Source organism: Triturus cristatus, chromosome 12, assembly GCF_964204655.1.
Source record: "Triturus cristatus chromosome 12, aTriCri1.1, whole genome shotgun sequence".
In the NCBI taxonomy this organism is placed as follows: domain Eukaryota; kingdom Metazoa; phylum Chordata; class Amphibia; order Caudata; family Salamandridae; genus Triturus; species Triturus cristatus.
In genome coordinates, this window is record NC_140595.1 from 863,575,231 (window position 1) to 863,589,796 (window position 14,566).

The following is a 14,566-nucleotide window of genomic DNA, read 5'->3' on the forward strand; positions in this document are numbered from 1 at the left end:
TATTGAAAAAAATGAAAGTTCTCATCATTGATGAGGTAAGCATGGTATCAAACTTAATGCTTGCCTTTGTGCATTTAAGAATGCAGCAAATTCTACAGACAAACTATGACGTGCTATTTGAAGGAAAACATGTTATAGTTTTTGGAAATCTTCTGCAGCTTACTCCAGTTAAAGGACAACCAGTTTTTCAAACCCTTACACATGAAGACACGAAAAAGTAATTAGGAAGTATAGGTAATGTGAATATTTGGACATACTTTGAGTACAAAGAACTCATTACCAATATGCGGCAAGCCAATGATGAGGATTATGCAAGTTTTCTCAAAGATATCAGAATTGGACTACTCACAGAACATGGCAGAAAAGCTTTACAGAGTCGATTGCTATGTAATGTTTTTCCAACAGAACAAATAGTTCCAGAGAAAATATACAAGAACATTGCTGGAAAAAATACTGTAATCTGCTTAATGCCAACACTACATGAATGCTCTATATTCAATCAAGAACTTTTGAAATTGGAAAATGAAGAGATTGTCAAACTGGAAGCTGTGGATAAAATACAACATGAAGGAATAACTATGATATTGACAAATTGACAAGTAAATTGGATTCTCTAGAGAAAAACATCTCGAACAGCCGGTTTAGAAAAGAATCATTATGTATGTATGAACTGTCGAGTAATTTTAAGACGTAATTTGGATGTAAAGAAAGGTTTAGTGAACGGAGCTATGGGTAAAGTTGTGGGTTTTGTTAATTACCAGAAAAAAGTTGGAATTGAATTTTTAAAAATAAAATTTGATCAGATTGAAGAGGTTAAAGACATTTGTTGTTGTTCAGTTCATTTCTTGCTTGTGAAAGACTTATATGTACGTAGGAAGCAGTTTCCGTTTTCTCTAGCATATGCAGTAACTATTCACAAATCTCAAGGATTAACTGTAGATAGTGCATTTGTAAACATTGTATCTACTGTGTTTAAAGAAGGTATGGCATATGTTGCTTTGTCACGCGTGAAACAAATATCTGGTTTATTCATGATAGACTTTGATGACTCAAAAGTAAGTGCTGATGCAAACTGTGTAAAGGAGTATAATAGATTAAGAAGAAGCTATGCTCCTCATTTAGGTCAGTATCCTGTGTTTGAAAAACGTGTTGTTTGTCGGAAAAGGAGATTTGAGAATATCTGTAATGAGGATGTACAGAAGAGAAAACAAAAAGAGAGTGATGTGACTGCAAGCAAAAAGAAAAAGAACAGTGTTGAAGAGGTTGTTGGTTGTCATTTTGAAAATAGCTCTGGTGTCAACTGCTACGCAAATGTAGTGCTCAATGTTGTATTTTATCTTGAAATTTTGCAAGAGCAGATAATAGTAAATCATGAAAAAAGATTATGTTCTCGGCTGAGTCTCCTTTATGAGAAGCTGAGTAATGATAAAACTAAAATAGAAAGTGCTTCTGATGTTAGAAATCTTTTAGATGTATGTTCAGGATGTACACAGTTTACTCAAAATGTCCAGCAAGATGCACAGGAATTCTTGATGTATATGCTTATGGTATTGGAAGATGAAGGGGTAGAAATAGAAAATATATTAGGCGTCTCTTATAAATGGGAACATAGTTGTGAAAACTGTTTGAACACATGCAGCTCTAATGTTGATTCTGAAAGGTTCATATATTTAACATTACCAAAGAGTAAATCAGTGACTTTTAGTAAATTAGTTAAAGATGCAAATCGCAACATGGAATGTTCTCAATGTAAATCAGACATGTTTTCAACGTTATTTTTACATAAATATGGACAGTATGTAATTTTAATGATGCAACGTTGTAGAGCTGATGGTACAAAATTGGACACTTTATTAAAGAAGTTTACAGGACATCAATTATCAATATCTGGAAAAACTTTTGTTGCGGTTGCAATAATTTTTCATGCTGGACCTTCTATAACTTCTGGTCATTACACAGTTTATCTTAAATGTGAAAAAGGATGGACACAGTGTAATGATTCTCAATTGATTTTCAAGCAACGTTTGCCTTATGATTTACCAAATTGTTACTTAATTTTTCTAAAACCAAAATTTTAGATACAAATTGCACCATCTGAACAAACCATTATTGCGATTTTATTGGATTACCATTGGATATTTCATCAAAAAAGAATTTAAAAATTACCATTTGGCCCCATGGAAAGGTAAACATTTCTCTTGTGGACTTCTTTGACAGATATTATTCTTAAGCAACAAGATTTACAGACGATATTTATTGCAAAAAGTTATTGTTCTTACATGACATTTTTATTAAATATGTTACATTTCTATAAAGGTATGTTTTACTTAACAGCGCGCAAAAAAAATAACAATCTGAAAGATTGTTTAAAAAAAGCCCAGAATCTCTTCTAAGTGATGAATGCAATTGGTTTCACAATTTGCAGTGAAATTCTATATATTCTGAAAACAGCAAAAAAAGGGCAAAACATTACTTTGTTAAATATGAAAATATGTTTACTGTATTCTAAAATGTATTGTTAAATATTAATAATTTTTTTCTTTTTTTTCAGATCGAGAAAGAAAATTTAGGAAAATTAATCCTTATTTCTAGCAATTAAAAAAAACTTTTATTTATAATTAATTTATTTTGTGGGTCAGGTAAGTTTGAAATATCTGTATTTTTCAGCCCTTTAATTTCATGCTCCCTTTTTTTCACTTTTCCTCACTCTGCTTTTCTCATTCCCCTTGTGGTCCCTCAAGGACCATGAAGGGTGAAAAAAACATTTTATTTAAAAAGAAAACAAGAGGTGCGCACACCGTGCGTGCACGGCTGGAATTTTTTTAAAAAAAATGTTTAAAAAAAAAAAAAAATTTGAGGTAAGGTGGCTCTAAAAAGAGCCGTTGTGTTAATACAGGGACAGAGGAAGGAAAGAATGGCAATATTAGAAGGTGCCGCACTTGTGCTGCTGTATCTTATTATGTATAAGAGGAATACCGGACTCCCCAAAAGCACTAAGAGCGTAGCAAGTATTGCACCTTATATGTACACTCTGAAACCGAGGGTAAATGTCCAGAGGAGCAGAAGAGGGTGATTCTCCCACCGCAGAGGAAGTGCTCGGCTGAGCTGCCGATGATGTACTCGGCTGAGCTTCTGCAGATGTGCTCGGCTGAGCTGCTGGAGGGGTTTCTCTAGTAGCTCGAGCAAAAGTCGCAGGATGTTCATCCCTAATGTGCCTGAACATAGTGAAGATACTAAAAGAGTACTTCTTCTTAGGATCTCCTCTAGATAAGACACGTCCACAAAGTTTGCAGGTGACTAATGGAGCATTGACTTTCTTCTGCCCCTCTGGAAATGTAAAATATTGCCAGACAAAAGAATCTTTCTGTTTCCTCTGTCTCTGTCTGATAAGGCTCTCCTGCTCACTCCCAGAAGATGATTGCCGCTCTGCCATTGTATCCCAAAAACAGTTCAGCTCCTTCTCCCAGGGAATCAGAAGAAATAATGAGGGGAATGGGTGTGGTATAGGAAGATTCTGGAACTGAAAGTACTTTAAACCAATGAAAAGTGTTGTTTCTTGATCACATGACTTGCCGTGCGCGCAACGTACGCTTACGGTGCGCGCACGGTACAAGTACGCATGCGCGTGCGTAAGACGCGCGCATGCGCATATGCTGCACGCGCGTATAACACACGCGCGCATGTGCATTAGGAGCATGCGCGTAAGGCGGACGCGCGTAAGACGCACGCGCGCATGCGCGTACGGAGTCCGCGCGTACGCATCGAAGACGAAATACGCATGCGTACGTAAATCACGTACGCATACGCACACGTAGTACGTAGCTATGGAAACAACGTGCGCGCACCGTACTTGTACCGTACCGTGCACGCAACGTAAGCTTACGGTTCGCGCCGTGCACGCAACGTAAGCTTACGGTTCGCGCACGGTAAAAATCCCTTTAACCCCTTCGGCGCTCATGACGGAACGGTTCCGTCATGAGCGTCGGTTGAGCTGTGCTCATGACGGAACCGTTCCGTCATGACCACGCCCGCGCAAGAAACGGTCAGCGCTCAGCGGGAATCGGCGCCGCATCGAAGGGGTTAAAAAAAAAAAAAACAATGTTTAGAGGTTTGTAGAAGATATAAACTATGCTGTTCAATTAGATCTAAAGATTTTTATAAAAAAGGTGAGCCATCCCATATTGCAGGATGCATTAAGTCAATAATTATATACATAGGTAGCATATTGTAAAAAAAAAAATCTAAAAAAAAAAAAAAATCTAAAATTAGCTTTTAAAAAACCTTGCAAATTCACTGAAAAAACCATAGGTTTCAAACACGTTATAGTTAGGAATTAGCATTTAAAAACCTTGCAAATTCACTGAAAAAACCATAGGTTTCACACACGTTATAGTTAGGAATTAGCATTTAAAAAACCTTGCAAATTCACTGAAAAAACCATAGGTTTCACACATGTTATAGTTAGCTGGACATTTCGTTCGTAAAAAACCAATGAAATTCCCCCGTTATAGTTACTTCAGCTAACTATAACTCGCGCGCCCGCAATCCACTGCTGATGATGTCACATATTACATCACTCATGACATGGTCAGTGACATCACTCATGACATCACTGATGACATCTCAAATGACATCACTGATGACATCACTGATGAAGTCATCCATGTGATAAATTACCTCATCTTTTCACACCCTAATATAACCTTTGATACACCGACTAAAAATTTCAGAGTTCCATTCTCAAAACCATAGATACTCCAATACCAATAGCTACATACCCACTTATTTACTCTTAGGTCTACATACACCTCCACTCATTCACCTGTACAGTCACTCATACTTACAGTCACTCCATATGCATTTATACACCTACATAGACACTGACACACCACCAATCATCCATAGAGGTACTCTCACACCTAGTCAGTCATGCAAATAATCACACTCCCATTTACACACCTATGCGGTTATACACACTCAATGTCACTTACTCATAAAAATAGTACCACATTCTTACGCTCTTATAGAATCATTGATACAAGCACACACTCATCCATACAGTCACTCTCACAATCACACACTCTCACATCTACCCACTTATATACTCTTACAGGCATATATACTACCTTTCGAATATGTAGTTAGTCACAAATGTACCACTGAGATATACATTCAATCCCTAACACACCCATACATACACTCACTCAACCACACAGTTCATCACAGATGCACTCTTAAAACCATGCACCCACTGAATCACCCACTCACACATCTAGTCACAGAGTAACACACACCCTACCCACACAAATACTCAGGAACCCATACAGATACTCAGACAAGCAATCAATAACTCATATAGACACTCATATAGCTATTCACAAAACTATGCAGCCACTTATACACCAACATACAGACACATACAGACATTCACACAGTTTAGTCACTAGTCTGTAGTAAGATACATTTAATGACTCACTTATACAGTCAGTTACGCACCACAGAAAATCATCCATTTACACACTTGTACACCCATTTATTCTTCAACAGGCCTTTCCCTATATATTAAACATATTAAAACTGTTTAGAAACACATACTCAATGGATGACGTCATCAGTGATGTCATTTGAGATGTCATGAGTGATGTCACTGACCATGTCATGAGTGATGTAATATGTGACATCATCAGCAGTGGATTGCGTGCGCGCGAGTAATAGTTAGCTGAACTAACTATAACGGGGGAATTTCATTGTTTTTTTACGAACGAAATGTCCAGCTAACTATAACATGTGTGAAACCTATGGTTTTTTCAGTGAATTTGCAAGGTTTTTTAAATGCTAATTCCTAACTATAACGTGTGTGAAACCTATGGTTTTTTCAGTGAATATATATATATATGTATATCAATGATTATGTATGTGTTTAACTTTTTTTAATTAAGTTTATTTGTTATATTTGTTAAAATGTATATTACAATCTAATTTCTTTTTTATATTATTTTATTATTTAGCATATTTAATATGTATTATTTTATTTTATATATATGTAAAAATCGATATTTTGTACAACTATATTTTTTACATCAATTTCTTTGTTTTCATATTTTTGTACTTACCTGTTTAAGTATAGGAAGTTGATATTTCTGCATTCTATATTATTTACATCAATATTCTGTCAGTGAAACCACAAGGAAGGAAAGCAACAATTTTTATGAGCAGGACACAAAGACAACGTAAAGTCCAACTGTAAACAGTTCACACTGATAATGTCTCTATGTCAGACAGTTCTCAATTATTGGTGGCCTTGAGAAATCAATCATCAAAGTACAGCGCCTGCAGGCCAAACAGATAAAAACAGTGAATAGGCATCTTCAAAGCATGTCACATTCAATGCTGCAATTGCAGAAAGGCTCACTAGATTTCTACCATAGAAAAGGAGTAAAATATGCAAAACTGCAGTCACTAGTAGTACATGGCACACTATGAAGCATTTACAAAATCAATCAATCAATTGGCAGCGGCTACCGCTGCTTGTGTCAGGAGAACTGTGAACATCTAAAATGACACAGGGCACTTCTCTCATAATTAAGCATGCAGGCTGGTCCAAGTGACAGCGTCTGTCCCTAACATTTTACCACCATCTAAAAGCGAAGTAGGCTGTAGCCTCAGTGGCATATCTTTCCCAGATGAATGCTGTACAAGGCAAACCCGCCGACACACATCTGGATCCTATATATACCCAACTCCAAAGCCAAGTCCTGCTGAGAAGGTGACCAACACCACAGGTCATTAAATGTGATTTTTGTATACACTCTGATGTATTATACTAGTTTGTTATGTTTGTGTTTCCAAAAAGTGTTGCTTTGTTTAAACATAACAATCCATAAAGATACAGTTGATGATACACAATAACAATAACTTATTACAACCTGAATAAAAGGTACTATTTCAGAAATGGAAAAACATTACCATTATGTGTGTTGGCTATTTCTTAGATGCTGTCATCATTGTTACCTTAAAAATAGTTGTTTGTGTTCTGTGCATTGGGCTTGACCATCTGCTGATTGTGTCCCTTCTTCTGAGTATGATTCTGGCTCTATGTTGATGTTGTGAAGGCCCTTCCTCATGGCTATGTTGTGAAGAATGGCACATGTGGCAATCTTTTTGCATCAGGTCTCTGGTCTGTAGAGCAGTGCTCCACCAGTAATGTGTAGGCATCTAAAAAATTATTTGAGAATTCCAAAACTCTGTTCAATTACTGATCGGTTGGTTTTATGTTCCCTGTTGTACTGTCTTTCACTTCTGGGCCTTGAATGCAAATATGGTGTCAGTATCCAAGGGCACAAGGCCTATGCACTGTCTTTTTAAATAGTATGAGAAGGAGAAATAATTAGATTATTTGCAACACATATTTTTGAGCACTGTATTAATTGAGTTTGCAATTCCTTTACTAACTAAAAATAAACCATCGCCAAATTCACCCTAAGCAATTGTTATTTATTCCACTGTTTGCATATCATAAAGCTGTCATGCATGCTGCCTAAAAATCTGGCTACAAGGTCAGTTATGATGCATGAGGCATCTCACACTATCTGTACATTGAGTGAATGGGTCATTTTCCTGTTTATATAAATACATTCACTTGAAGAGGAGTAGGCATATGGCAAAATGTGCGCCATCAACACACCAATAATGTTTGGAAACAGTGCTACCCGATAAAACATTAGTTTTGGGTGTTGTATATCTTTGAGTGTTTTAAAAGAAACATATTGGTTCACTTTGCCAATCATGATGTTCATAAACCTATTAAAGAACCTAGAAAAGGCACTTTGTGATACTCCCGTTGCCACTGCTATAAATCGCTGGTAACTGCCAGAAGCTAAAAGGTGTAGACAACACATTACTTTAAATGTGGTGGGATTGCATTGCTTTAAATCTCCCCCTCAGTCTGCTCAGAGTGCCCCTGACCCTTAATAACCTACCCTTTCTCCTCCTCCTTCTCTGCCTACCATGCACAATCCTCATCCTCCTTGCCAAGACATACAGAGCTGCCATTCTGGAAGAGCCAGAAGCATTTTGGGTGACTTTTTTTCCTTTGCACCTCATTACCACCTGTTACACAGTGATGGTATTTGCGTTTCCTAAATGGCCATTTTGTGACTAATCACAATTAGGAAATCCATTGTAGATAGTGTTAGCAATTCACTATTTGATAATACCAATTTGTGATTTCTAGTTTCAAAATGCAAACAATGCGATTTCTACATGATGGAATTCTCAAATTTGACCATCGAAAATGGCTTTCATACATACAGTAAAACCATTTTGTATTTCCTAGGTGGCTGAAATAGCAATTCACACAATTTGGTAATGCAAAATGGCTTTGTACATATTGCCCTAAGTGTCTGCTCTTGATTGAGTATAGAGAACACACATTAACACTGCTTTATTGAATGGAGATGTGATGAACGTGTACACCAATGGGGATATTGGGGCAAGATCAGGGCCGGACTGGCTGTAGCGGGCACCGGGCATTCCCCCGGTGGGTTGCAGGGTGGGGGCTGATTTTGGGCCCCTGGGGGCCGTTTCTGTTACAGGGCCGTTTTTGCAGCATAGCTGCAAAATCGGCCCCTGTAACAAAATCGGCCAAACAGCTCGGCGGCTCCCAGGGGGGCCGGCCAAGCTCTTTGCCATGGCCAGTTTTGTTTCCCAGTCCGGCCCTGGGCGAGATGTACAAACCTATTTTAAAATCGCAAATAATCTGAACCTGAGTTCAGTCACCTTTTAGTAATTGGTAAACTTGTATTGGGTCCTAAAATAGGATTACAAACCCATACTGATTCACTGTTCGGAAGGTGTGAGTTATAGGTGTTCATTTAAAATACTCAGTTGGTATGAGATGCCTAAAATCCAGTTGCAAACCAATTTGCAAACTCCTGACTTGAGGTGGTGAGTCATTCACAAAGAGGAAGGGAGCCCGCAGGGTCCCACTTCCTTTTGTGAAATTAAAAGAAGGCTTGCCCATGGGAACCACTGCCAACTTTTAAACTTTACAAAAAATCTTAGTTTTAAATGTAGCTATGTTTCATTTGAGGAAAACAGACTGAATTAACAAAAATCGGGTATGGTTGTCTGCTGAACCTAACAGGCGTAATCTCAGTAGGAGACATATGTCAAACTATTGTCATACAGTTGACTTATAAACACATGCTAAATAAATGTTAGATGAAATACAATTTCTTTCTCTGTAGTAAGAAGCAGAGCTTGATCTCTCTTGATTTGGAAGTGTTCCATGTGGTCTTTCATCCATTGACTCTACTCCATTTTCTCTTGCTCTTAGCTATGTGTCTGGTATTGTGGAGTGCTATTATAAGGGTGATGAGAGCATCCAGAAAGACCAAGAGCTTCAAGCATGGGTGAGGGAGATCTTCAAAGAAGGCTTCCTGGAAAGGAAATCCTCTGGTAAGATTGCTTCAACTCATTGCCAAGTGTTTTTGTTCATTCTCCCCATTCACATTCTTCTCACTGATTATAGCTTAATAATAACAATCTGGTATTTGTAAAGTGCAAAGTAATCACCTCTAAGCGTCTCAAGGTGCTGTGGGCTGTCTGGGAGATTACATGAGCTATTGCCTAGAGTCACACGATGCTGAGGTGCCACCAGTGCTGGAATCGATGCGGGAGACCCGCGCTCTGCAGTCATCCCGCTCTGGCTTCTGCGCCACACCTCTTCCTTAATATCCTTGATGGCTTGATATCCTAACCACTAAACATTGAGACAGGTTGCAAAATCAAAAGTTTTAAGAATTTTCATGCTTGAAGTGTCGTCCCAAGTTAGGATATGAAAAGTTTCTAACACGTTTTAGAATTAATTTTCTGTGTGTACTTCATTTTTTAATTGCTGTTTAAATGCAAATTTTGGTTTCATAACTAAATCTTATCTATAATTATATACAATTTTTCAATGTACTAGAACTCAAAGAGCACTTTCAACAATACTGTCAATGCCATTGGATTGGAGAGCTTCATTGTAAATCTGTAGAAACTTTGGCAAAATGTAATATCCCCCAGACATTGAATTTCAAATAGTGCTGGGCGTAGTTCGCGAAGTAGCACTACGCGAAGCTACGCAAAGTGCACTTCGCACTACGTGAGCTACGCGTAGCACTTCGCGAACTGCGTAGTACCCTGTTCGCACTGTGCAAGATGCCGTTTTCAATGGTTGCACAGTGCGGACAAGCATCCGGCACTGTGCAATCATTGAAAACGGCATCTTGCACAGTGCGAGCTGTAGTTTTATGCCGCTCGAGTAGATTTTTACTCGAGCGACAGCTTTCTCAACGCGGACTGGTAGTTTCTCATCGCGAGCATACACGGCCACTCGCAATGAGAAACCTGACCTCCTCGCGTTGAGAATCTCGCCGGGATGTTTATTTTCCACGCTCGCGATCGGCAACTTGATGTTGCTGATCGCGAACAAGGAAAAAGTCTCGCCGGGATGTCATTTTGCTTGCTCGCGGTCGCCAACTTGATGTTGAGGACCGCGAGCAAGCAAAAAATTACTGCTGCACTACGCAATGCTAAGCTACGCATGTTTGCACTGTGCTACGTGCAATTCGCGTAGTGCGAAGTAGCGCAAACTTCGCAAACTACGCGAGCGTAGCGTAGTGATTTGCCCAGGCTTAATTTCAACCAAACTGTAGGCCTGCCAACTGCTGGCCCATGAGGCACAGGATCTGACACAGTTAAATGTGTTGTGAGTCTTCATAACATTTTTTCTGGTATTCTTTCAGGAGTACCATCTTCTCTACAGACCCGTGCTGAATTGATCAAGTATCTGACTATGGTGATTTTCACAAGTTCCGCTCAGCATGCTGCTGTCAACAGTGGGCAGGTAATTGTAAATATGCTTCAAGTACTGTAGGTGGTGAGTAAAAGTAACCAAGGGAATGTAAGAGTGTAGAAAACTCATCTGTGTACCATATACATCTTAAAAAAGTGTTCATGAGAACAACCATTTGCAGGTTATTGGTACTTTACTGTCTCAAGACTAGGTCTACGATATATAAATATCACATACATACATCCATCAGTAACAGAGGATCAGTAGGGGGCGTGGCCAGGGAAGCAACCTGGCAAGATGCCTGATCCTATCTGAGTCGAGGTGTCAACTGGTGGCGGACAACTGCGATGGTGACCCCACCATTAACCACCATCTACGTGAGACAGGAGCACTGGTGGGGGTGATTTCCCTCTGTGCCTACCTGCTCTGCTGCCGGTGGGCTGGATCCCCTTTGTGCATGGCTCATGCACCAACATACCTGCGGTGGCCCATGAGCCAGGACGGGCCTATGTCAGGAGCACTGTAACCACCTTGGAGTCTCCGGGGTCTGGCTTGGGGGCTGTCAAGACCAGATATGTTCCTCAGGAGCAGTACCCACCTTCTGGCAGTTCTGACTCTGATTTCTAGAACACAGAGGATCAGAATGGCCAGAGGGGAAGGGTATTAGGGAGGGTACAGCGGGGAGGGAGACCTAAAAAAAAATGATCCAACACGTTAGCAAATGTATTATAAACCACAATTACAGCATTATATTTGGCACATATGTATTTGACCTGTACATGTATTTGGATACCTGTAAGAAGAAAGGCGTGCTCTTGTCCTATAACATTCTGTATATGAAAGGCAGTCCTTTATCTTATAGAACAAAAGTAGCAATGTTCCACAGTAAAAGAATCCCAGGAAGCATAATATATGTATCTCTCTCTGACTTTTTCCTCTAATGTGCGAAATGTTAAGCCTCAGTGGTTAATTGTCAAGATCACATGAGGATACTGTTGTCTATGTATCTCCAATGTTCTTAAGCCTTGTAGAAATACTGCACCGGATATGTTCATATAACTTCAAATATTAACTAAACACTCCGTTTCTATTCACATCAAGGAAAACTAACGAACCGTCAGGTTTTCCTTCCAGAATTTCTGCACCAAGCTGACATTACTCATGAAAGCTCCAGGAAGGGAGAACGAAGATCTCTTACCTGATTCCGGTCTTCCGACGGGAGGTAACTGCAACAGAAAATGTCCCCGGAAACACACGCTGGACCGCAGCTGCTCAGGAACGGCAATACTCTGCACTCGGTGGCAGGGTGTGGCTGCTTTTCTAGGACTGCGGTGGCTGCGGCCTCTGCACGTCATGCATGGGCTGCAACTTAAAACAGAGGATGATAACATAAAGACAAGCGGCATTTCTCTTCCTAACGTGCAGAACTGAGGAGACTGTGATGCTTTATTCCCCCGCATCTGAGAAGTGAAACAATGCACTGTATTCAATCAGATAGTGCATGCACTAAAGCAGTGGGTCCATAATTATAGTCAATGACCTTCCAAAGGCTCTGCTATTAAACATCATAGCAGCAATCTCCTAGTCTACAGCACAGCTATTTCAGCAGCATAGCTATTTCTTCCTTGCATGTTATAAGTTATTCAAAATGATTCTTTTACTTTCAGTTGTATGGCAGAACACAAGCCTTACTCAGCACACAGCTTGGTCATGGATGCCAGAGAGAGCATGACATGGACGTACTGGCCCCTTCCCTTGTTATCTATCCCTTGATTCTGGCTGAGATTACTTGGGGACGGCTCCCTCCCAAGAATAGGCTTTATGATCGACTTGGGCTTTAGTTACACAGAGGCTATAACAAGTCTGGCGCTGAGCCCTGAGAGGGGGAGTGCGTAATAGGAATAGTGCTGATCTGTGAGGATGGGCCCTGTGATGGGCTTGGGACTGCTTGGGCTTAGTGACCCCCCAACTATGAGAGATTGTGTGGGGCATGGATTGGGCTTTCACCGAGGCCTCTGATGTACACCATACTGGACTCTGAGTTGGCTTCATCCACTTTTTGGTGTGCTACTCTGAGTGCATTCTTCACAGTGAAAATTATCCGACCCCCTTTAGACTGCTCCAGGCAGATTATCTCTTTGGGCCAATGACTGCCAGTGCATAATGCTGTTGGTGCTGTCACATCCAAGCTGATTGACGAGGACTCACTGCGCCTAGCTGGATATACTGGGCCTTTGCTCTTTTAGAGCCCTTTGCTCGGACACCGCTGATCTTCTGTAGCACAGCTGGCAAGGGACCTGCCGTCAACTGGTTGAGTGCTTCAAGCTGAGGGGCTTATTGCTGTGTTGGTCCCACCATGGCGGTGCATAAGGTTAAACCTCAACATTCTTCTACCATCCGCAACATACTTCAAAGGTCTGATTCTTCACAATTGGCAGATACTGAGTCTCAGCCCCAACCTATGGCCCAGACCAGAGATTCTGATTCCCAGGCTCCTGCGACAAAAAAGGAAATTGAGCTACTATTGGCTGAGTTCCACAAAAATCCATTCCCTCAGCCTTGGATCCTCAATGAGGTGGCACTTCTGGACCCCGTTCTCAGTGAATGTATTAACGACTCTATTGAACACATAATATTGGCGATCTGTCACCTGCAACCCTGTGGGATGCCGCAAAGGCTTTTTTTCAGGGGACTCATTTCCCACTCAGCAGCCTTTGAAAGGACAAACATGCTTTGCCAACAGGAGCTTGAGAGTCAGATTTGACAGGCGGGGACATGCCATAGAGAGGAGAGCTCCTGTAGGCCTTTAAGGGATTTGCGGCAGCCTATATGCAAGCTTGAACATCTATTTATGATATTGGCTGCTAAGAAGCTTTTGTATGCCAACTAAGCCTGCTATGAGAAGGGGTATAAAGCAGACAAACTCCTGACACATAAATTATGCATTTGTGCTACGTGAAGCCATGTTGGAGAGCTGGTGGATGAAGAGGGTCACATCCATCGAGAGATGGAAGAGACCCTTGAGATCTTCCATAGTTCCTACTCCACTCCATACCAAGCTCAACAGCTTGACACTCAGAGTCAAAACGTATACTTGAGCACCTATGTCCCCCCGGATAGATCTGAGGAGTTGTGCATTCAGAAGGATGACATTACTCCCGTTGAGGTTCGAGCGGCAATTGCCCACCTCTCCATCCGTAAGGCGCTGGGCTCCGACGGCTATACCACAACATTTTATAAATCTTATGCCTCCCTCCTTATCGATCCTTTAGTACGAGTCTTTAACTCTTTTTTGAGGACTGGAGTGGTCACAGATAACATGCTGGAGGCACAGATTACTCTTCTTCTAAAAATGGGAAAGCATTACTCACTAAGTTTCTGGATAAAATCACCCTAGGACATACAATGAAAACTTTTATTCTGGCCAAATTTCAGAAACCTACCACTTAGCTTAAAATAAATTGCTCCTTTTCCAGATCTGTTCAGCTCAGACGAGTCACCCATCAGGAATGCCCATCGTCCCCTTCAATGTTTGCACTTATGATGGAACTATTTGTGGCTAAAGTTCAGGCTATCCCTCGCATTAGTGGTGTGGTGGTTGATGGTGTGGGACATAATCTTGCTTTATTTGCTGATGACATTCTTTGGGCCAGATGAACGACGTGCAAAATAGCACCTTCCAAATTGCGAATCTTTTACGACTCGCAATTTGCGAGGCGCTATTAT

The 14,566-nt window shown here is 40.5% G+C and overlaps 1 protein-coding gene across 1 annotated transcript in view; it reads left to right on the forward strand.

Annotated features, from left to right (window-relative positions):
- Positions 1 to 14,566, forward strand: part of LOC146783135 (polyunsaturated fatty acid lipoxygenase ALOX15B-like) — a 218,463-nt gene that overhangs the window by 189,716 nt on the left and 14,181 nt on the right. Inside the window, exons 11-12 of the mRNA XM_085637301.1 lie at positions 9,338 to 9,459; positions 10,791 to 10,891. Coding sequence (XP_085493427.1) covers positions 9,338 to 9,459; positions 10,791 to 10,891 — 223 coding nt within the window. The remainder of the gene's footprint in view (positions 1 to 9,337; positions 9,460 to 10,790; positions 10,892 to 14,566) is intronic.